This window comes from Camellia sinensis, chromosome 2, assembly GCF_055761805.1.
Source record: "Camellia sinensis isolate YWXY chromosome 2, ASM5576180v1, whole genome shotgun sequence".
NCBI lineage: Eukaryota > Viridiplantae > Streptophyta > Magnoliopsida > Ericales > Theaceae > Camellia > Camellia sinensis.
The window spans coordinates 176,534,863-176,560,095 of NC_138962.1; the positions used below are offsets into that span (position 1 = coordinate 176,534,863).

A 25,233-nucleotide genomic window follows, 5' to 3' on the forward strand; every position below is an offset into this window, starting at 1 on the left:
GTTTGGGATCCGGAGTGGGGCTATTTTTTAGTCTTGGTTTAGTAAACATTGGCCTTCTTTTTTCTTGTTTGATTCGGAGGTATTTGAATATGATTTTGCGATATTTTTTGTGCCAACTTCATTGGAATTAGTTGAGTTTGCTATGAGGAAATTTAAATTTTTCTTTCTCTTTATTGATATAACTTGTTTGACACATTAATAAAGTTTTTTATTTTTGCTGAACAAAAAAAGTATTGCCAAACCACATATATGTTGTGTTCTTGTGTGATTTGGTTTGTTTTATTTTCTAGTTTTCATTTGTTCTGTCTAAGACTCAATTGAAAAAAAATTGATTTAGTAATTGAGTTATGCAATATTTCAACTAAAGATCATAACTGTCTTTTATTTTCTCCATTTAGTTATATATATGATTTAAATGTCTTGCATTTGAGACTTCTTCTCTTAATTCACATTTGATCCATTTTGCAAGTGATAAAAGAATCTGGAAGATGAACAAATCACATCTTAGAGGAATAGGAAATTTCATCTTGGATTTAGAACTCATGTTGTCAAATACAATGTAGATAGGATAATTTATTACTGATTATTTATTAGTTATGCAAGTTTTGTTCACTACCAAACAGAGGACACAACCCTCTGTGATACTGAAAGTTCAGCTAAACATTGCTTTGTATGAACTCAAGGGATTTCAGTAACTGTTTCATTTAGGTCCTCCTGCTGCTGCTGCTGCAAGGTACTTCTCGCGAGTGGCTTGATACTTGATGACTAACTTGTCACGAGGCGGCCAGTTTTCTTTGATTACCGGAACATCTGAAAAGTTTCGCATCCATGCCGATAGCAGTGGAAATTTCTCTTCATCTAAAAGCTTTATCCCAGTAACCTCCTCGAATACACTTAACAAATTAGCTGTCCAACCAAATGCAATGTCTGTGTATCCGATTGTCTCTCCGCCAAAAAACTTATTTCCCTTGAGTTGTTCTTCTATGTATTTCAAGTTCTCCATGACTTGAGGAATGGCCTCCTCTTGCTCTTTCCCTTGAGTAACAAGAAAATTGAAAACGGATTTCAAAAGCTACAATTTCAAAAGAAAAAAAGAAATAGTTAAGGTTTGCGATGAAAGTGTAGAACCAAGAGTTGCAACAAGAGCAAACAGGAACACATGTATAAGAGCACTGTTCTCTCTATTAGTCATCCAAAAATGCTTAGCCATAAAGAAGTTACTAAAAATAGCAAATTGACGATTAAGCTCAAATTTGGATACTAGAAACCTAAAGAAACTTTTTCAGAACCAACGACGATAAACAAGGAAATTTCTGGACAAAGTGACAACTAAAATAAAATAATTAAAAAAAAAAGAAAAAATCAAAAAAATAGCAAATTTGCTGTAACAGACGCCTTGATTGATGAGCTTGTGGACTTGTTTATAATTTTTTTTATTATTGTTTTAAAAAATTCTGCCAGAGTACTTGGTGCAGTTTCTATATATAAGTTGAAAAAAATTAATTATTGAAAAGCAAGGAAATGGGTGCTTTTTAACTTGTGCTTGTTGGTTAATAAGTTGAACCATACAGGCCCTTTGTCTAAGAATCAATTACATAGGCAGTTAGCTTGAGGGCTGAAAAAACTGATTATATTGGGAAGCAAGGAAAAGGGTGTTTTTACATCTTGCTTTATGATTAACAAGTTGTACCAAACATGCCCTTTGTCTAAGAATGGATTACATAGGGAATCAACTTGGGGTTTCAGTCACTTATTTAATGATCAAAGCCACAAATGATTTACTCTTTAAGGTGGCAATCTATGTACAGATCACTTACCTAGTCAATTTCATCAGTGCATGTCTCACTATTTCAAAATATCAAATACAATTAAAGTGGGAAAAAAATAATGAAATAGAGGATGAAGTACTAACTGAAATTTTTTGATTCAGTACAGGGGCAAGAAGTAGATCAAGGCATGGGTGAGGGAGTGGTGAATTTACCTTTTCATCCCCGAATTTTGCCCAGAAACGCGCTGTGGCTCTTTCATAAGGATCTTCAGGCAACAAGGGATTATGCTTCCATGTCTCGTCGATGTATTCAAGAATTACCAGTGATTCTGAGATTGGTTTTCCATTGTGCACAAGAACTGGAACCTTTTTGTGGACAGGATTGTACTGGAGTAGCAGAGGACTTTTGTTGGTAATATCCTCAAATATGGTTTCATATTCTTCTATGCCTTTGAGCTTCAATGCCCAAATGATTCTCAAGGCAAATCGACTTGACCATGTCCTGAAAACCTTCAATTCTTCTGCCATATGTTTTGTGATGGATAACTGTGTCAATTTAGCTATTCTAAAAAACCTTCAATTCTTCTGCCATATGTTTTGTGATGGATAACTGTGTCAATTTAGCTATTCTAAAAAGCCACTAATAGAGCCTCTGTTTGGGAAGTGATTTTTTGAGATATTTTGGTTAAAATAGTCAAAATAAATAAATAAATAAATAAAATAAAATAAGTTTTTTAGCTTAATAAGATAAAATATTACGTTTACCTTATAATCATTATATTCTTTCTCTTACAAAAAAGTTAAAAAAATCAAAAAAGCTAAAAGTCATTCCCCAACGAGACTTTTTAGTCCCAGATTAAAATAGTCAAAAAAAACAACAATGCTAGGTAGCTCAAAATTTTGTAGCTCAAATGGCTCAAATCACTCAAAACGACGTCGTTTTGACAGATTTTGAGTGTAAAACGACGTCGTTTTGACAGATTTGAGTCATTTGAGCCACAAAATTTTGAGCTACCAAACATTTTCCCAAAAAAAACCAAAAAACCAACTCACTTTCCAAACGACACCAGAGTAATCAAAAAATTATGAATATACCGAACTAAATTTTTTTAGTATTATCTTTTTAATTGACTTATTTTTAGCCATTAAGATAAATTTTTAATGACCTCTCAAAAAAATCTTTAAAATTTAGAATAAATTACAAACACACCTCTGAGATTTACTTAAATTATAAATTATCCCTTTCGATTCTAGAAATTACATTATACCCCTAAGGTTTCTAATATTATAACAAATAGATCTTTTTATTAATAAATCATCAAGTTAATTAACGGTTTTTAATAATGTTAAAATTTTATTTTAATTAATAATTCAGATAAGTTTATTTGTAATTTTCCAAACTATATAGAATAATTCGTATTTTAAGCAAATCTCAAAGGGTATATTTGTAATTTAGGCCAAGTTTGGCTAACCTAAAAAAGTGCACTTATTTCATCTTTTTATCTTTTTTGAGTCACATCAATCAACATCTCATCTCTACTTTTTCTACACATAATACAAAAAAAAAAGTCAAAAAGTGCACTTATTTAGTCTTCTCAAACTTGGCCTTACTCTAAACTTTATAAATAAAGGCTCTACTTATGACAATCTTAAAAATTATCGATGAGAAATATTAAGGGGTTGTTTGGAGTGTCCTAAATAAGTACACTTTTTTTTTCTTTTTAGACTAAAAAATTGATGAAAAAATATGGATGTTTGGGTTAACTTTTTGACTTTTTACAAAAAAATGTGTATTAAAAAATTGTATAAATAAGTGTAAAGGAGAAGTTAGTAATGTAGCCCGTACAGACAGAGCAGTGGGTGGATTAGGAGATAGGAAATGATTGCCTCCTTTTCAGGCTTGAATTGGACGGTGTTGTTTGGCCCTTAGGGGCCCACCACGGGTCCCATTTTGCTAATTGGAACCGTCAATGTGTAGAACTCGTCGAGTACTATATGCTTGTAGAAAATCACGGTGATCGGATATCGATAGCTATCTGATCGTATTCGTTTTTTGTCAACCGTTCTACTATAACACCATCCATTTTTTATACAAAACTGATTTGATTATATAGTTAGCGATATCCGATCAACGTGAGTTTTTACAAACATATAGTACTCGACGAGTTCTACGCAATGAACGGTTCAAATTATCAAAACGAGACCCGTGATGGACCCCCACTGGCCCAATATTACCCTCCAATTTAATGAATATATATACCTAATTTTCTTTTTTTTTCCTTGGACAGCCCAATAAGTGCACTTCCACCAGTGCAGTACCAGTCACGTCAACTGATTGGTTTGTATTAAAATATTATGTAAATTAATTTTTTTATATTTTTAATTTATGAATAGTGATAACTTTTTGACTTTTTAAATTTTTTTTAAAATGTTAAACCAGGCCTAAATACTAAAATATATATAATTTTAAGATATTTCTTACATATCTCAAAATAATTTAATACATTTCAATACGATTTCATTTACAAAATGGTGAAACATCCTTATCTCTTGGGTACTAGCATGTGCTTTTACATCATAGTTTATGCAAGGTACCTAGTAGAGGGTTAGCTCTTCGATCACCAAATTTTGTTTTGAGGGAGACGTGTTGCGTTTCTATTTTAGGAGTGGAATAGGAGAATGAGTTTTTCTTGGAGGGTTTGCAGTGTGTAGGAGTGAGAATTTTAGGTAGCGTTTGGTAGAGTTTTGTAAATGTGATTTGAGAGTATGAGTTATATTTTGAGTTTGTGTGTTGTGGAATTATGATTTGAGTGTAGAAAATTTGTTTGGTAAAGAGTTTTGAAAATAGTTTTGGAAAAGAGGTTTGATTTGAGTGGGGAATTATTGATGTGACATTTGATATGTGATACAAAAATTTACAACTCATAACTAAATATACAATTCAAAATTATTTTAAAGCACATAAAAAATTTAAAAATTTTCAGAAAATATTTGTCCCGATTATGTAAATCAATTGCAAAAAAAAAAAAAAAAAAAAAAAAAATCTGGAAATCAGCCGGACATCCGGGTGGACATCCGGGTGGTCTACCGGGTGGTCATCCGGGTGGTCTACCGGGTGGTCATCCGGTGGACAGAAAACACGCCTGTGTGCGCAGAGTTCTCTGCAGAGAGTGTAGAAAATTGATTTGAAAACGTAACCAAACATGATGCTCCAAAACACACGTAGAAAATTGATTTGGGAATACAAACAAACAGAGCCTTAACTTTTGAAAATATTAATTTAGCAATTAATCATTAACTTTGATAATTAAAAAAAATTGTTATGAATCCTAAATGAATTATTAAATTTTTTATCAAATCTCTCGCTGTGTCCCACATAAATCACACGGGTATGAATCTCACACCCATGTAAGAGATTTGATAAAAAATTTAATAATATATTTGGAATCCTTAACATAATAAAATTTAATATTTTAGCTTCCGTTTGGGAAGTGGGTTGACTTTTTGACTTTTTTAACTATTTTAGCCTAGAGCTAAAAAGCCTAATTTGAAAAGAATTTTTTGATTTTTTTAAATTTTTGACTTTTTGATGAAGTATCTTCATGATAAATTACCAAACTACCCTTCACATGTGCTTTACATGTCAACGCCGAAATAAATTGATGGTCTTCCACGTCAGCTGCGTAATTGGACATGAGGATTGTTGTTTTTTTTTCTTTTTTTTTTTCCTGTTGGGTTTGGATTTGGCATTTTTTTGATGTTTTATTTATTTATTTTTTAAAACTTTTTTTTGTTGTTGTTTTTCTTTTTTAATACATTAATTAGTTCTTATTCTTTAATTTATGTTTTTTTTTTTTATTTTCATTCGTATACAATAACTTTTTTTTATTTTTCCAAAACAAGTTTTCATGTATTTTATTTATTTTTAAATTACGTCGCGAATGGTAATTTATGTTTTTATGTTTTTTTTTAAATATTTTTGAATGAGGCGTGTTGTTCTTGTTTTTTTTTTTTTTTTAATATACGTTCTTTTCATTTTTTAATTTATACACATTAATTTGTTTTTATATTTGAAAAATGGGTTTTCATGTGTTTTATTTATTTGTAAATTACAAGGCAAATGGTAATTTCTTTTCTTTTTTTTTTGAGGAGGTGTATTTTTGTCTTCTTTTTTTTTTTTTTTTTGAATTTACGTTTTTGTAATGTTTTTTAATTTGTATACATTAATTTTCTTTTTTGTTTTTAGAAATGATTTTTCATGTGTTTTACTTATTTTTAAATTATGTGGCAACTGGTAATTCATGTTTTTTACTTTTATATTTTTTTATTTTTTTACTTTGTTTTTAATTTGTTTGGTTTTTTTGGGAACACGTTTTTTTATGTCATCTATTTAAAATGATGTGAAAAATCATATATTGCCGTGTGTTTAATGACAAAAAATGAGGTCTGTTTTGCTTTTTGTTCTTTTGAACTTGTGTTTTTATGCTTTTAATTGACGTCGCACATGATAAATTCTGTATTAGTTTTTTTTTTTCTTATTTGTTTCAGCTTGTTTTCTTTTTCGAAAAGGCTTTTTTTTGTGGTTTTCGGTTTTTCAAAGTTAGGCACGTCACCAACAGAAATGGGGTATATTCCCATGTAAACACATTCTACTTGTACATACATATTATAACTTGAATACAGTCTGTTCCACGTGTGTTACTAATGTTACAACCCTACGAAAATTAGGTCGACTATTATATATTTCCTAACGTTCCGTTGTTACGCATGTAACATAATTTGTCACGTATGTGAAGGCGCACCAATGCCATATGCGGGTCCTCATCCCCAACCATTAAACCATCTTCGTCATGTTCAACTTCTGGCATGGCATTTACTATTGTCATAGCCTCTTCTTCGTCCTAGATTAGGTGAACAGTTGTTGGATTACCTGTGTTTCGCCGTATATAATTATGTAATGCCATTGACGCACCTACTAACTGAACTTACACATTTGCAAAGTCATATTGAGGCATGTCTCAAATAAACCCCCATCAATTTTTCCAGGCACCGGAAGTGCGTTCCCCCACACTTCGTAACGACGAGTGAACTTTGTTAAATAATTCCCTTGACGTGTTTGTTGTCGTGTTCCGTGGAATACGTCGGAATTCTTGTTGGTGGTAACGGCTGCCTCTGAATGGTGCTAAGTAACCAATCCGGTTTAGATAGCCAGAATCGACAAGCTAATATTTGGCTGCAAATAGGACAACAATGTATGACACCAAAAACAAACATTGTGCTTCATTTTCAAGTAACGTTGTTTCAGAAAAATTTATAGCCCCATAAATGCAGAATTTATGGCCATGTTTTACCTTCGTCGGAATATGAAAATGGGACATTGTCATTTGTTAGTATCTCGTTGAAGATGTGACTATCATGCATACTTCCTTGCCATCCGCACGAAATGAATATGAAACACATGTCAAAATCGACCGCGGCCATGATATTTTGCGTGTGACAGTATTTCCTACCGAAATATGTTGTCACACCTGGCCCCGCAACCCATGCACTTACATGTGTTCCGTCTATTGCTCCAATACAATCCTATAAACAACCCAATTCTGTTGTTGCATAAACGGGTCACAAGTAATGGTTTTTCCATATGTCACGTCCAGTTAGTAATAAAAACAAAATAATTGACACTCCTTATTTATATGTGAATAATGTTTTCAGTAGTACCTTGAACGGTAGGTATTTTCGTCTTGACCATACGTATGGATACATACGATGCTGACTGTATGTGGGCTGGCAATGAACAACAGTGAACTCTTTCATGGAAGTTAATACGTTATGCACGTGTCGAGACACAGTCTCCCCCGAATGTTGGAACCGTTCTTGGATTTTCTGATTTTGCTTCCCTTTCAACAAATAGATAAGCATTGCAACACTTTCTTCAACAACTAAGCCATGTGGACGTTGCGGTACTTGTAACCCAGAATCATTCACTAATGTCTCACACAAGGCGGCAAAAACTTCCTTCGGCATGTAAACATTTTCCTTAAATCGACCCATATGGCCCGCATATAGTTCGAATATCCATGCATTCCCGGTCAGTATTGAAGTGCGACATGGCGTTTTAGCCATGTGTTTATCATACCATTCTGTCGCATACTGGCATGCTTGTAGAAATGTGCAGTTGTGTTCTTGTTGCACCTGGACCGCCATTTGATTAAACATTTCCCTTAAATCATCATTGTTGATTCGATCCCAGGGATTCATCACAGCTTCGTTGATGCGAAACCTACAATAGTGGCACTCTTTCAATCAGTTTGCACGTGATTCATTGAGTCAAATTATATTGAAGTTTGCAATTAAAAAATGCCGCATTAAATTTAATGTAAGTAACGTCATCACCAATGTCATTAGTAACGCATACTAATATGAATTGAACAAATTGTAAACCTGTTCAACTTCTGCTTTACAGGGGGACCATGGTGGTAACAACCACAAAAGTTGACGTCAAACTAAACTAACAGTTAAATTTGCAAAATATAGACATACAAAACGAAGCAAGAAACCGTCGTTGCCTGTCTAAAAAATAGCCACACATGTAATTAAAACAGAAGCATCCCATTCATTTCCCAAAAACCATGCACAACCATGCTTCCAGTCCGTCAACCCATGCACTTAACTAAAAGTTTTGTTGACCATAGGTAGCAAGAAAAAAACAAAAATGAAGGAATAAAAACAGGCACACACAACCATCCTGTTTTAATACAGTGCCAACAATAACATAAGTCAAAGTTTTCAAAAGCAAGACACGGACAGGCATCTTCAACACTCGTAACACCGCTACATCACATTCGGCGAGCCCCAAACAAGTTTGCAAAAGGCATCGACGCAGTACACTGGAGTTACTTCTGTGTAAGCCATCCTATGATGTGGTCATCATCAGGCTGGCACATCATCACCTCCCGGTAATCGGCGTTATCCATAAGTGTCGAGGCGAAGTGGAATAACTGCGTACCAATCAGGAATGGAATACTCGACAGGCGATGCATGCACTCCGAAATAGTGTACAGCGATTCGTTGCCTGTGAGGTGCCTCACCGTAACCTGCTGATTCTTCGTACGCACCACATCTGTCAGATTGTTCATACTTTCCGCAATAACTGACGCTCCACTTGTTGCCTTCTTCAACTTTGAAACACTTGTTGATGGCGTCTTTTTTCTTTTTCCCTTTTCAATCGGAACATGCTCCAGTGAAGAATCTGAATCCACGTCCTGTACTTCTGCGGGTATCGGATCAACAAATGGCTGGGCTCCCAAACTATGCACTGAATTAGATGAGTCATTAGTAGCTTCAGGAAGTTTCTCTCCCGGGGTCCAATGGTGTTTACCAGTAGCTGATGCCCCCATGAAGACCGTCTCCATCAACTCACGATGTTCCAAGGTTTTTTTTCCTGAACTTGGCACACACCTTGTTTATCTGCAGAAATAGAGATATATGAAACAGAAAGACGTTACATTTCATATAAGTAATTAAAAGTTAACTTAAAATGGAAAAATGTACCGGTAAATGACAAATATGAAATTTGTTTGTACATGTACTTACCGATTCCATCTTGTCCCACCACTCCTCAGGTGCCTGAAACATACCGGTGTCACAGTCAAACCCTATCCCTGACACTCCTTTGCTTGAATCCATCAACTTTGTCCACGCTTGCCACTGTTTTTTCAAACTCATGTACTTATTCTTCAACTGTTTCAGTCCATGTTTTCTTCCAGTTTTTTTCTCAAATTTCCTTGCCAAGGACTTGTACCCTGCTTGGCTGAGGACTAGGAATGGGCGATTTCCTTTAGTAATCTCATTTGCAATCAACTGCAAGAAAACTCGGATTGAGTCACTGTCCCATGAGGCCTTGTGGCTTAACTGATTATGTGTCTCTTCAAGACTGCTTGACTTGTCAGTGACAATGCCTTTGCTTTTGGAATGGGTACGCGGAGAAGTACGTGCGGAAGCCATTACTAATGTATGGTTACAAAAGATTAACATCATAAATTCGGTTGTTCTATACAAACGCATAAGCCATTACACATTAATAACAACAAACAGAGAGATAGGATGCTAAATTAGCCAGCATATAACCATTGCACAGTAATAACATACTCACACAGGTTCCATGGAACTAAGTAGTGGAAATAGTTATGATAGTCATTAATACATCGACCGTTCTGTACTAACAAAGGCAAAGACAACTTAAAGTAATACTAGAACATACTTTTTTGACATACTAACAACATCGTAACGTGTTTGTACATACTGACAACATCCTAACGTTTCTTACATACGGAACAACAAAATGACAACAACAATGCATAGCACATACACAATGGTCTTAAGGACACGCAAGGATTGTTGAATGTCTATGACATCAGCCCGCAATTGCATGACAATTTCGTCTCTGGGTGACGCATAGTCTTGGTTCTCTCGCCTTGGTTCTTTGCACCAACCAATCCAACTGACATAGGGCTGATGAGTGCAAATGATGGAACTATTAGTCAATGGGTTGTTAATGTTCATACAATTATGACCGATAAAGAATGGGTGACTCACCACAGGGCGGGGACATGCAAAGTACGGACGCCCTGGATTTTTGGCGGACCTGGAAATCTTAACAATACAGGGGCCATGTCCACAGGCACACATTCGTCGTGGCCATGTACTGGAAGTTGCAGTAGAGGTAAATGAAGCCATGCTATGCTTTACAAATATTCGGAAGTGACAATGAATCATGTAAGTAATTAGTTTATGTTATCCGTCTATCAGGTTAAATATTATTTGAATACGTTGATGCACATGTTTCATAGGATAGGTATACAAACTGTCAACTTCCTTCCGTTTATTTTAAAGAATTACAGTCCTACATTCTCATGGTTTCACTGTGAAGGTGGTAATAGGAAAGTAAATATGTAATTTGGTCAATTTAGATTTCAATGAACATAAAAAAGGGCATGAACACCATGTGTTTACATGACTGAGATGAAGAATTCATGATCAAATTTTATTATTACTTTTTTCCTACTTAATATTACTATTATTATTATTAAATTCTATTGTTTTTTTGAAATTTCAGAATAGTCTATTTATGTCAATAATTTTCAAGATTAAAGTTTGTATCCACATGACACAAATTAGACATACTTAATTGAAAAAAAATACCGCATTAAAACTTAGACTACATCAACTGAAAAAGAGTTATGCACACACTGGTAATCCGGTAGGTATTTCAATGAAGACAGATATGAATGAAGGAAGCAGAGGGTCTTATTCAGATTTATGAATAATAAAGTTAATAGTGTTTGAAGAAGTGAAGTTGAATCAGGACAACCCGAAAATGTGACCGTATAAGAATCAAGACTGCCTCTGAGGACTGTTTTTTGGAAGAGAGATTGAGACATTCTCTTCAGCATTGACAAATCAATAGGTATTTCGCAGATAATAAATCAATAGGTATTTCACAGATGGAGACATCGTCTCCAGCATTGACTCAAAAATCACAGAACCCATTCAGGTCATGTGTTTTCCTTATTCATTGACAGACCATTTCATGAGAATTCAATAGGTAATTCACAGATCATAAATGAAGTTTATCATGACAGTGATAAGTAATCAAATTACCAATGTTTACTAAAATAAATTTTGTAACAGAAATTGATATTCATTCACAGAATTTATGTTTTCATGATCAAATTTGTATACATCAATTTGAAATTGTGATCTCAACTTGATAATTTGTAATGCAAATTATAAGAAAGAAAAAAAAGAAATGCAGAACAGACTATTTTAATCTTTGAACAGCACAGGTTTACACATTTTATTTTTCATATGTATCTGTTTTTGAATCTTTACCATGGGTTCATCTACATGAAAATATAAGAACAGATACATATATCTGCCTTCAAACCGAATAGATTTATATATAAGAACAGATATATATCAGCCCTAAATGTGTGAAATGTAACCGTACTCAACCCAAACCACACAGATTTTTTTTTAATATAAGAACAGATATAACAAAACCATATATATATCTGCCCCAAATGTGTGAAATGTAACCGTAATCAACCCAAACCGAACAGATTTTCAGAAAAAAATAGAAGAATAGATATATAAAGAAGAACAGATATATATATATATATATATCTGCCACAAATGTGTGAAATGTAACCGTAATCAACCGATTGTCCACCAGATGTACAAATTTTAATATAAAAACAGATATATAAATAATTATATATATATATATATATATTTATCTGCCCCAAATGTGTGAAATGTAACCGTAATCAACCCAAGTACCACGGTCAACACACAGATCGGTCATGAACCCAACCCGTAATGAACCCAACCCTAAGTAGATCGGAAGCAGGGGCCACACAGATGCGAAAAGGGAAACGAAATCAGAACGGCCATAAAAGCATTACCTGCAGATCGATGTGGATTGAGAGGGTTCGTTCTTCTTCGCCACCGCGGATGCATACTCTGGTGCCAATTGCCTCTGCGAAGCTGCTCAGATGTTGTGGTCGCCGCTGGTATATAGTTTCGCCTATTACGCTTGTTGTGTGCCGTTTGGAAAGGTTGTGTGTGTGATGAGGCGTTGTCCCTCAGAATCAGAGGGAACTCTTCAGGGTATTTTGGTAAATTTACCCCAATAAGGGTTTCAAACCAACCCGTGAAAGCTATTTTGTCTCCATGTGGCTAAATAAGCCAATTTTGTCCGGACGTGGCTATTTTAGTCCCAGTTTTGCTTTCCAAACACCACCTTAGATTGCTTTTGTGATAATATGTATAGTACAAACAGCACTTCTATAAATTTGGAATTTTTTTTTTATTAAAAACATACTTCGAAAATATAGTATGAGGTGTTTTGGAAAAATAGTTAAAATTTGGCTTTTTGATTTTTTTTTTTTTACTTTTTTTAAAAAATATGAAAAAAAATATAATCCAAAATAAGTTAAAAACTAAAAAGTGACTTTTAACTCACTTATCAAAACAGACCAATGTGTTAGAGATTTATCTTAGATGTAAGTTTCATTATTTAAGAATTAAATGTGAACCATTCATCAATTTTTTTGATAAATTTTAATTTTAAATTTCTTATTTCTTAACTTTTTTTTTTGCCTCTTTTGGGAACATTATTTTTAACTACTTTTTTGAATTTGTAGCAAAAGTTAAAAATTAACTTTTTTTGTATAAAAAGATTTTTAACCATTGGTGAAATTACAATTCTATTCCTCATGAGTCAAAATATGTTATATGGGTGAAATTATAAATATTTTAAATTAAATTGCGGTAATTTGATCATTTCATTATGATTTCACATCGTAAACAAATATTAATTAAAAGAGTCAAAAATAACTTTTTACCAACTTTCTAAATCATTCGTTTAAAAAATCCAAAAACTTTGGTCTCGTTTGATAAGTGACTTTTTTAGTCAAAAAGTCACTAAAAAAATCAAAAAACCAACAACCCATACCAAAAAGTCAAAGATTCTATTTTCTCTCTACTTTTTACATATCTTTTTGTAAAAAATTAAAAAGTCATTCTAAACATACTAATTTTTTTTATATCACATTTTAACCAAAAAATCAAAAAATTACTAAAAAATTTTATTCTAAAACGAGACCTTAATTAAAAATTAAAAAATTATTTTCTACTATCTTTCCAAAATAATCACGTTGATTTGGATAGAGGAGACTAAAAAGCACCACATTTCGTGATCATCGTCAGCGCGTATGTCACCAATGGTGCTTTCATTTCATTAGTCAAATTTGTTGGAGACTAAAGGCACTGCACTTTCGTGATCATCGTCAGAGCATATGTCACCAATGGTGGGTTCATTTCATTAGTCAAATTTGTTGGGCTACATATCAATTCAAACAATTTTCCAACCTACAAATGGTAGAGTTCACTACAAGTATTGTGCTAAATTAGTACGAATGAATTGACATCTATTAAAAAAAAAAAATAGGCGCAATAGCACCGTAACAATAGTCCTGTTTAGTAGGGTTTATTTTTAATTTATTTTAATTTTTAATTTAATTTAAGTTATTTTGATGCATTTGGTTCATCTTAATAATATAGTTTATAACTTTTTATAAGCAAAAATCAATTTATTCTTTAAGTGGGGGAGGAGAAACTTAATTTATAAGTAAAAAATCAGCTTATGTTCACAGTTATAAGTTATAAGCTATTAGACTATAAGTTATAATCACTTTCCCACAGTTTTACTAAACGGAGCCAATGGATGAGACTCACTACTACATCATTAATGATAGCACTAATTAGTACTTTCACGCATTTTTCTTTTGGGCAAATTACATATACCTCTCTTGAGATTTAGCTAAATTAGAGATACCCCTGAGATTTCGAAAATTACAATTACCCCTCTGAAGTTTATATTTTCATAACAAATTATCCCCTAAAATTTATATTTTCATAACAATTTATCTCTTAATTTGTTATGTAAATAATACCTTCAGAAAGTATCTGTAATTTCTCAAACTTCAAGAAACATTTATAGTTTTACTAAACCTTGAGGGTATATATAATTTTCCCTGTTCTTTTCCAAAAGCAGTTTTTGTCTCCTCATAATTTTCATTAATCCATGTCCATTAGAGAAGGAAGACTAACGTCAATACTTTTTTTTTTTGCCCCAAATATTCCATTTTCATTTAAAAATTGACTGCTTCCATCATTGTTGTGAATCTCAAGAGCAGTAGAAATTGTCTAATAGAATTGAAAAGTATTTCCGTTTAATAATATTTTATAATTTATTTACTATTTTATTGATTTTAAAATTATATATTTATTTAACCGCTTATGATTAATTATATATACAATTATATGAAATTTTTATGATTAATTATATATACAATTATTTATTTAACCGCTTATGATTAATTATATATACAATTATATGAAATTTTTATGATTAATTATATATACAATTATATGAAATTTTTAAAAAATAAGATAATTTCTCAAAAAGAGAAGGGTTGGGGAAGGACCCTAGCCCCTTCTGGCCTTCTGGGTTGAACATATACAAGAGGTCGTTTGGGATGTTTAGTTAACTTTTTAAATTTTTTTAGTTATTTTAACTTGGGATTAGAAAGTGTTGAGATAGGTTTTTAGTTTTTTTAACTTTTATGAGAAAAAAATAAAATGATTATGGGTTGGATAATATTTTGTTGTATTTGACTAAAATAGCCTATTTTATTTTATATGATTATTTTAGTCCCAAACCTTTTTCTCAAATAAGCTCTAAGACATATATAGTTTAATTATAAAGTAATGTTTCTACTAAATAAATGACTAAATATCTCACATAAACAATTTGGAGCTGATAGCATTTTTCTTAATTATAATTTGATCAGCTAAATTTCTTATATTTTTATTTGTATATTATATTTAAATACACAACTCCCCTTCAAAAATATATTATTTAAATAATTAATTATTTTCTCTTTTCCTTTTTTTTTTTTATCATTTAGCCAACAATAATTTTAAGGACATTTTTTTGATAAATCCTATTTTTAAATGTTTTATTCCATTTAATCCATATATATATTTTTTTTGAGTATCTCATTAAGTCCTATTTAATGTAATATGACAAAATTATCATTTCTAATTTTTTGTACATGTCTCTATTTTGAAAGTAATACATAACAATAGTTCCTCATTTTATGGAGAAAATCTTCATTTTCTAAAGAAAAAATCTTTTTTTTATTCCATGGAGAAAATCTCTCCCTTATTCTAAGAAAAAAAATCTCTTCCTCATTCCATAGGAAAATTTCAAATTATGAATTTTGAACTTTTTTCTAATTTGAAAATTTTAAAAATAATGCAACAAAAAATATAAATGAAAATCAAAATACAATGTGAATGTTCATAGTAAATAATAAACATACAACTAACTTTCGAAAAAATAAAACGCATACTAAAGTACAAAGTGAATGTTTACAATAAATAACAAACATATAATTAACTTTCGAAAAAATAAAATTCATACCAAAATAAAATGTAAATGTTCACAATTTATAATAAACAGACAACTAGTCTTAAAAAAATAACTTATACAAATGTAAACATTTACACTGCAACTTGCATATATAAAACAAAATTAACAAAAAGTGAAAATTGACTATTTCAATTGTTCAATGGTAACAAAAATGATTGTTCAACAAACAAGTATAGTAACAAAAACAACAAACATACAATTAACTTTCAAAAAAATAAAACTTATACCAAAATACAATATAAATGTTCACAATTTACAATTAATATACAACAAGTTTAAAAAAAAAATAAATTCATACCAGTGTAAACAAGCACAGTGCAACGTAAAAACATAAAATAAAATTGAAAAAAGTAAAAATCGATTATTTCGATTGTTCAATGGTAATAAAATGATTGTTTAACCAATAAGCATAGTAAAAAAAAAATAACAAAATACAACTAACTTTCAAAAAAAAAATTTTAAAAAAAACTCACACAAAAATGCAAAGTGAATGTTCACAAGTTACAATTAACATACAACTAACCTTAGAAAAACTAAATTCATACCAATGTGAACATTCACACTGCAACATGAAACAAAATTGGAAGAAAAAAAATGACTATTTTAATTGTTTAATGGTAACAAAAAATAATTGTTCAAACAATAAGTATAATAATAAATAACCAATAATATATAAACATTTACATCTTGCAAAATATATAATTATATCCATATCTATATTCCAACACTTATTTATCAGACGTTCAAATAATGTGAACATTCACACTAATTGACAAAAAAATAGAAATAATGGTAGCAATGGAGGAACAAAAAGTTGCACCACAACAATGGAAAAATATAATATTATTTCACCACCATTTATAAACTAGAGTTTCTAAATCCTATCAAATCGAGAGTTTTGAAACCCTAACATAATGAAACAATATCACAAATGTAAATAAAATTGATCAAAAAGAAAAAAAAAACGTGAATAATGATAACTACCAAAATAGAGATAGCAACAAAAAAAAAATATGCATATCATTTTTCTATATAATACATATTAACAATAGACATAAGGGTATAATAGTCCAACAAATAATATAAATCAGGAAAAAAAATACCGCATGGAATAAAAGTATAAATACATAGGACTAATTAGGTTATAATTTTTCTTGATAAACTTATTAGGTTAGAGCACGGATTTATCAATAAAAACTCATAATTTCTGTTATTTTTTCTAACGGACCTTTTAAATGAGATTTATTAATTATTATAACTAGTATTACCATATTTTAGTTAATCCAACGGTGTAGGTATTACAATAGTTATTTTAATAAAAAAATTTCAAGATAACTATATTTTAAGAGTTTTGAGAGATTTTTTAAACAATTTGTATGTATAAATAGGTAAGAATATAATAGCGTTAGAGTACATAGATAAAAAAAATAAAAAATAAAAATTTAGACAAAATATAAAATTATCTTTTTTATATTTTAATTAGTAAAAAATAGAAAGTATGGCTGAAATTGCTAGTCAAATTTGTCTAAAGTTTTCTCTCCTTCTTTCTTTAGCCTTTCCTTCTTTAACTTAAAAAGAACCCGACGATGAACATTTCCTTATCATTGTGGTTATGTTACATAAAGATGCTTGATAATAAAAGACTTACTTATAAATTATTGTGGTTATATTAGGAATATTAAAATGTTACAAATTATTATGATGAGAAAAGTTATAAATCATTCTAACTTTATTACGAATCATTAGGGTGTAATTATAAAAAGGGCATATGGCGTGTATCGTTTAAGCATGTGTACTATAATTATTTTTACTTAACTATTTCTTTCTCTCACTTATATTAGTACTAGCATGTCACACGTGCTATGTACAGAATAAAATAATATGTTATTTATTAAAAATATAATAATTATATATAATTTTTTTGTATTTTGTTTGTCGTAAATAAAATTTTATATATATGTTTAAGAGTTTTGTTTCAAATGTTTATTTACTATAATATATAATATACATAGATTAAAATTGTTGTGTTGACAATTAAAAAATTAAAATTATGCTCTTTTATAAAAAAAAAAATGACATAGTTTTAATACTTCACTATTTTATAATAAAAATATATGAATTTTAAAAAATTGTCATATTGGTTTTTTAAAGGGAAATAATTAAAGAGATTTTAAAATTTTAATGAGTAAGAAAAAATTATCATAACATGTAATTTAAAATATCAAAAAGAAGTTAAAAATGAATTAGGACTTTAAAATGATGTGATTACAATTAAAACTAATGCCGTATTTATTAATAAGTATAATTGTATTTGGATATATATTTATACTTTAACACAGGGCTGGCCTTTAGGGCAGGTAAGAGAGGCCTGCGCTTGGGCCCCCAAATTTGGGCTGAAAATAGGGGTCTCAAATATAATTTTGTGTTTTAGATAAAAAAAAAAAAAAAAAAGGCCCAAATACTATAGGCCCAATTGAACATGGGGCTAAAAAAAACACAGCAGGACTAGATTTTTTTTTTTTTAAAGTATTTGTAATGATTGCTTCCTATCTTAATATATGAAAGTAAATTTTTATTTATAATTTTAATAATTATATATGCAAGAAATTTTTTTTGTGGTTACAAACAAATAAAAAAATTTTAACTTATCGTTTTATCTATAATTTTTTTTTTTCAATGTAAGAGGATCTCATTTTCGAAATTCGCCTCAGGCACCCTAAATCTCAGGTCCGGCCATGCTTTAACATGCTTATTTAAATAAAAAAAATTAATAATTTTGAGTTTTAAAATATGATTTTGTAGATTTGCTATATTAACTTTTGGAATGAATATATTGAAATTTTTATGCAAAAATTGAATATTAGTCATTGAACAAATCTTATAAGATTTAAAATAAAATTTATAATAAGAAGAAATTAATAATATTGCAGCATATGCATTTTAACAATTTTAAATTTTGAAAAGAAAATAGATTAGGACTTTCAACTTCAATTATTGTACAACATTTTGATTTATATAATAATATAAATAAGGATAGGTAATAGGTAGATTAAAATTAATTATATATATACCTACATTTAAAAGGACATGATTTTGTATAGCTATATTTTAAATTTCAAAATTTATTTTTTAACTTCCTATATAAAAAGATTCAAAATTTTAAATTACATATGATTTTTTTCTAAAAACAAATGAACTCACTGTAGAGTAGACAAAGAAGTACCATAAAGGAAGAGATGAGCTGCATATATTAAAGATAAATAATTAAATAATTGACTAACACCTTTAATAGTTTTGAAAAATTAAATTTAAAACAATATTTTTCTTTTTATAGCTTTGAAAAATTATTATATGCTTTTCAAGTAATGCTTTGCACTAACTGTCAATTAATTTATATCATGATATCAAAAAAAATTAAAAGTAAATTTTTTTTTAAAAAAAGTAATGATATACAAACATAAAATCAATACAAAATCCTTATTAATAATGATTTTGTTTGGACTTTAATCTATCACTTTATAATGAGTGATACGTTTTTTATTATACAAATGACTCTATCAAGCCATTTTAGTATAAAAATTCTACTAAAACAACATTAACCAACAAGAAATAGTTATAAACAAAAAACAGATAATTATTGGCAGAGATGAAGGAGAAATGACACACAAAATGTGAAATACAAAAACAAAAAATGGTCATAGATAAAATAAAAAAATAAAAAAGAAGAAGAAGAAGAAGAAAATACCTAAAGGATGAAATAGCTTGTTTAAAAAATATAATAGACTAAACATAAACTAACCTCCAAATTGTCTTCTAAGTCTTCTAAAGAAAGTTAAAAAATAATGAGTTTCATCATTCCATGAATGTAATATTTATAGGACGATAAAGACATGAATGGCTTGAAAAAATTATAATGTATGATGGCTAGAGTTTTTAGGTAAGAGAAAAAATTGGTTAGATAAAAAGTGCACAAATTTTTTTTTTTTCCATCTTTCCTTTTCTAAATTATATAAAATCATTATAAAAAAAATAATAGATTATGAGATTTATATAAAAAATTTAAATATAGTACAGATATGCTTAAATTTATTTGGGAATAAAATTGTGTTTAATTATAGAATAGAGAGAGAATCTAGATAAAATGTTTAATTTTTATTTTATTTTAGTCTTAATTTTAGGTTTATATAGATTAGACCAGTTGTGAAAAATATTAATAGTATACATTTTATGAGAGGTGAGAGAGTTTTCTTTTCATTAAATTTATTTTAGGAGAGATAAGATTGCGAGATTTATGTTTCTTTTTAAATAAAGCTTTATTTTGAGAGGGTGAGGAGGGTTGAGAATTATGTGTGTTTTTTTTGTTTTTTTTTTTTTTGGGAAGGGGGGTTGGGGGTGTATTGATCGGCAATATATTTGTATTAAACAATTTCGAAAGTTAATATGTATGTCGTTGGAATTGCCAATAGCGGTTTTAATTTTTTTAATAAAAATTCAAAATTCAAAAAATTAGATTTAAGGCCTTGAAACACTTAGAGCCTCTAAGATTAAAAAGTCACTTTGATATAATATACAGTATAGATAGATAGATTGTGAGATTTAGGAAATGGATAAATATTAGGGAAGAGATTTTAGGAACTTATAATTCAAATTTTATTTTTTATTTTTTAAAATCTATAGTTACTTTGTTAGCCAATAATATTATTTTTAAATATTTTTAAAATTACAAAATTTAGCAATTGAAGGTTGTTATGTTTTTTTTTTTTTTTTTAATCTATTGTTACTTGGATAGCCAATAGTATTGTTTTTAAAAAAATTTAAAATTATAAAAATTAGCAATTATGGTTTTACGTTCTTTTTAATCTAACACGTGTTTTTTTTTAAATATATAATTACTTTGTTATGAGATAAGATTTATATGTGTGTGTGTGTATTAATGTATAGCGCTTTTTTAATGTATAATTACTTTGTTATGAGATGAGATTTAGAAAAGAAAGAAATATTATAGGAGAGATTTTAGGAACTTGTAATTCAAAATTTTAGGTAATTTTTTGTTTTTTTTGTTTTCTTTAATCTATAATTACCTTGTTAGCCAATAGAATTATTTTTAAAATCACAAAAATTAACAATTGTGAAATAAGACTTTGTAACTCTCACAACCCTCCTCACTAGAAACTCTATTTTCCTTATATAATATATAGATAGATAAGACACACGGTATAATTCATGATTTATTATCATTCATGTACTAGATAAATTAGGTATTATTACTTTACATTTGTATTTTGTTAGTAATGAGGGAGAATTCTATTATGAACACCTCTTACCATATGTATCTTTAGTTACGATTAATTTTTTTCTTTAATTATAACTTTATTTTGAGATCTTTGATTATGTCTCATTTGTATTTGATTATGACTTTTATTTATTTACTTTTAATTAGGACTTATAAAATATAAAATTATGTCATTTTCTTTTATAATTATAAAGTGCATATGGTACACATATTTTGAGGGGATGTGTATCATAGTTTTTTCCAGTAATGAATCGTTGAAGTTTAAGTCGTGGAACACATAGTATTCTCATTGGTTATTAATTTCATCTTTAATAGTGATTTGTTAATTTTAATAATTATTTATGTCATTTAGAGCATTCACAGCAAGCTAGCTAAACTCCAGAAAAATATTCTCATTGTTTATTAATTTCATCTTTAATAGTGATTTGTTAATTTTAATAATTATTTATGTCATTTAGAGCATTCATAGCAAGCTAGCTAAACTCCAGAAAAATATTTTCAGTGAACTAATTAACAAATTAGCTAACATAGTTTTGTGAGTAGTGACTTGTTACTTCTGTTGAGTCATTATTTACTTACTTGTACCAACTTCGCTTTTAATAAGGTTTTTTTTTTTATTTTTTTTATTTTTTCGATCTTTCAATAAGGTTAAATAGATCAAAACTAATATAAATGAAATGAAGACATGAAGATACATAAGGTAAAATATATACATTTTAATGTAAAAGAGATAATAACATCATTTTTTTCATTCATACGACTAACAAATTTCTAATGAAAAAGAAGCCAAGTATTTCTTGTAATTATATTACACTTTTGAAATTTATTAAATTTTTTTAAAATCTTAGGAACGTCAGTCTAATTTACTCTCTTTTTTTCTCTCTCTCTCTCTCTTACAACCTTCACTATATATGGATTTGGTATCAATTGCGTGTAGGATAGAGAATTTTTGACATGACACGGTAATAGAATTTGAGTCATAAAAAACAGTTTATTTAACTATTACCAAACAAACCCATTCAAGGGTGATTTTGGATTGGGCCAGCTTGCTTATTTATCAGAGTCGAACAGTTGCCAATCAATGTCTGTTTTGGATTTGAAGCCCAGAGATGCCCATCTGGCCTTCTCATGAAAATGTTTCCAGCATGGCCTTGGAACACTGAATCGTTAATTATTTTCAATGATTTTTCAAAACTCACTCCAATTTGAATAAAAACAAAATCAAATTAATTCATAACAAAAAAAAATGTAATTAAAGACACAAAGATAAATAGAAGAAAATAAAGATTTTTGTGTAAAAGATATGATAATATTGTTTTTACATCCATGTGACTAACGGATTATTAATAAAAATATAATTAAATGTTATATGAATTAAATTTTTAAAAGAGTCCAATCAAAATTATGATATTTATTATATTTCTTTTCAAATATTAAGAGAGATCAATGTAATTCATCCTAAAAAAAAGGCATTTGAAACTTACCAAAAATGCTAACTTTTGGTTAAAAGTTAAAAAGTTATTATTTATTTGTTCTCAATTAAAAAAGTTAAATTGCACGTTAATTTTTCTTCATAATTTTTTTTTTTTAATCATTTCACAAACTTATTAGTTTTTAAGGGAGAATAATAGCACAGTAGTGGTAAAAAAAAAAATTATAAATCAGTAATAAAGTTTATACTGTTAATAATTAAAATAATATATTTTTTCATAATTTTCTAATTTTTCATACTATACCACTGTACAATTATTTCTCTTTTTTTTTACTCCTAAAAAACATCAAAAAGTTTGACTGTACTTTTTGATTCATTTCTCTCCTGTGGAGGCTATGTTGTGGCAGATTTCTTTGGACTATTTTGGAAAGTGGGTTAAAAGTCATTTTTTACCTTTTAACCCTCTTTCATCTCTTATAAAAAAGTTAAAAAAAATTAAAAAATAATTTTTAATCATCTTTCCAAAACACATTTAGTCGAAAGTACAAATGAAACCTCCCAAAATTCTTGGCTGTCCATCGAGAATTGATGTCAGGGCATGAATATTTTGTCAAACTCTTTGGACATGTTGCATGGGTTTGTTAATTAAGAATTTATTTTACATCATTTTTGTTTTAAATTTTTGCCAACATTTTAAGGTGACGTTTTTCACTCACGTGGTGGCCTTAGGGTTGCATATACTTGGGCCGGGTCGGGTTTAGGCTTGGTCCATAGTATATAATAAGAGAATTTATATGTGTTCAAGGTTGGTCCAGTTTTAATATCGCGCCTCTACATCTATCCAAGTCTAGTCCAAAAATTAATTATAAATTTCAAGTCCACTCATCAGTTTATATGTTAAAAAAATTTAAATATTTTATAATTAAATTCAATCACACATTATGTTTATTACATAAATATATTGATATCATTATAAATTGAAGAATTTAGTGCATAAATTGAAGGATTTATTAAATAAATTCAATCACACATCACAATAAATGGGAGTTTGAATAAAATAAAAAAAGATAAGTATAGATCTTAACAAAAAATATATATTTTAATATATTATAATTGATTATTTAATTTAAGATTGGGTCGGGCCTGACCGGGGTGGATCAAAATTATAAATCTCATTAATATATCGGATTAAAAATATTAGTCCAATCCGACTCTATGGATTAAAATAATATTCTCAATGCCTAGAAAAATAAAATTAAGTTGGACAGATTAGATGGGTCAATAGACCCGTGGCCACCCCTTGCTGGCCTGCACTCTTGAAGAAGGCAGTTGTGGAATATTGTTGAATTTTGTTGTCAAAACAACAATTATTTTGTTGTGGGTTTTATTTAAGAATGAATTAAGATATTTTTAGCAAAATGAGATTTTAGGTTATATGTTAATTTTAACTCACAGTAAAACCAAATCTTATATATTAACCATTTATTGACTCAATAGTTCTTCAATTATGTGTGAAATATGGATTAGAATGATATCTAATGAAATTAATTTTGATTTTATCTAAAAAATAATAAAATAAAAAAACAATGAAGCTGAAGATTTGCCATTTCCATTGTGATTTTGGTGTCAAATTTGCTAATTGGCTGTCCTTTTCAGACTGAAAACTATTAAAATATAAATGGAGGGGTGGTGGTCGACGTGGTACTATGGTTGCGGTGGTGGTAATATGTTAGCAAATTAGTTTTATATAGGTTTATTTTGGGTCATTTTTTAGTCCAAAATTGAGTGAGGTCCACACGTCTTTTAGGGTGGGTCCGAAGAGGTGGTGTGATCCTTGTCACGTGGTAAGTCACACAGTGAAAATGGTTCGTCAAAACCATTTATGAGTGAATGAGAATTTAACGTCGTTTTTAGGTTCGCGGAATGGATATATTTAAATAATTAAATGTGGGTTTCATTAAAATGAGTTGTCCTATATTGAAACTTTAAGAGAGTTTTTGTGAGTATATAAGCTTTAAGTGTACAACCTTGGGTTGGGCTCCAACGGGCACCCCAAGTTTGTAGAAGAGATGAATTATGGACAAAGTAAACCTTAGTCCAAACCACCACCACAACACGTGCGCGCGTCGCCTCCGCCGTTCGTCTGGCTGAGCTGTGCCGGGTGTGGGTTACGGGTCGGGTCGGTTCTAATATTAATTTTTTGGAGAAAATTTTTGTGTCAAAATTGAATTTAATTTTCTATCCAAATGTTACCTACTCCAGTCCATTTTTTCCAAACAGGTTAAACTGTCCAAACAATTTTTGCATCCGGACAGATTCAAAACTGCTAGATAGATTCAAATTTGACAGTAGTTTTCCAACAGATAGAAACTACCCAGCAGTTATCTGTTGCACTTGTTCATTCAAAAAACCCACATGTTCAGTTTGTTTTTCACACCTGTTTGGCTCTATGTAAACCAAATCTGTTCCAGAATTTTGGGAATCCGAAATTCAATATTTTTGTTGCCTTCCTTTTGCTCTCTTGCATCAATTATTCTTCATATTATTTTAGAGAAAAATTCAGAGAGTTTTAAACACAGATTTTGTTCGTCGAACAAATTGTTTGGAGTGCTACTATAATTTGTGAAGATCATTGTATCTAGGGAGATAGACGCCATTTATCCGCAAGCACCATAGGG

At 29.5% G+C, this 25,233-nt stretch overlaps 1 protein-coding gene across 1 annotated transcript; it reads right to left on the bottom strand.

Annotated features, from left to right (window-relative positions):
- Positions 1 to 504: 504 nt before the first annotated feature.
- Positions 505 to 2,335, bottom strand: LOC114258095 (glutathione transferase GST 23). Its single transcript, XM_082916243.1, has 2 exons — positions 1,982 to 2,335; positions 505 to 1,072 (listed from the first exon to the last, which is right to left on the bottom strand). The coding sequence occupies exons 1-2, from the start codon at positions 2,294 to 2,296 to the stop codon at positions 701 to 703; spliced, it is 687 nt and encodes a 228-aa protein (XP_082772369.1). The 5' UTR covers positions 2,297 to 2,335; the 3' UTR covers positions 505 to 700.
- Between the last annotated feature and the right edge of the window lie 22,898 nt (positions 2,336 to 25,233).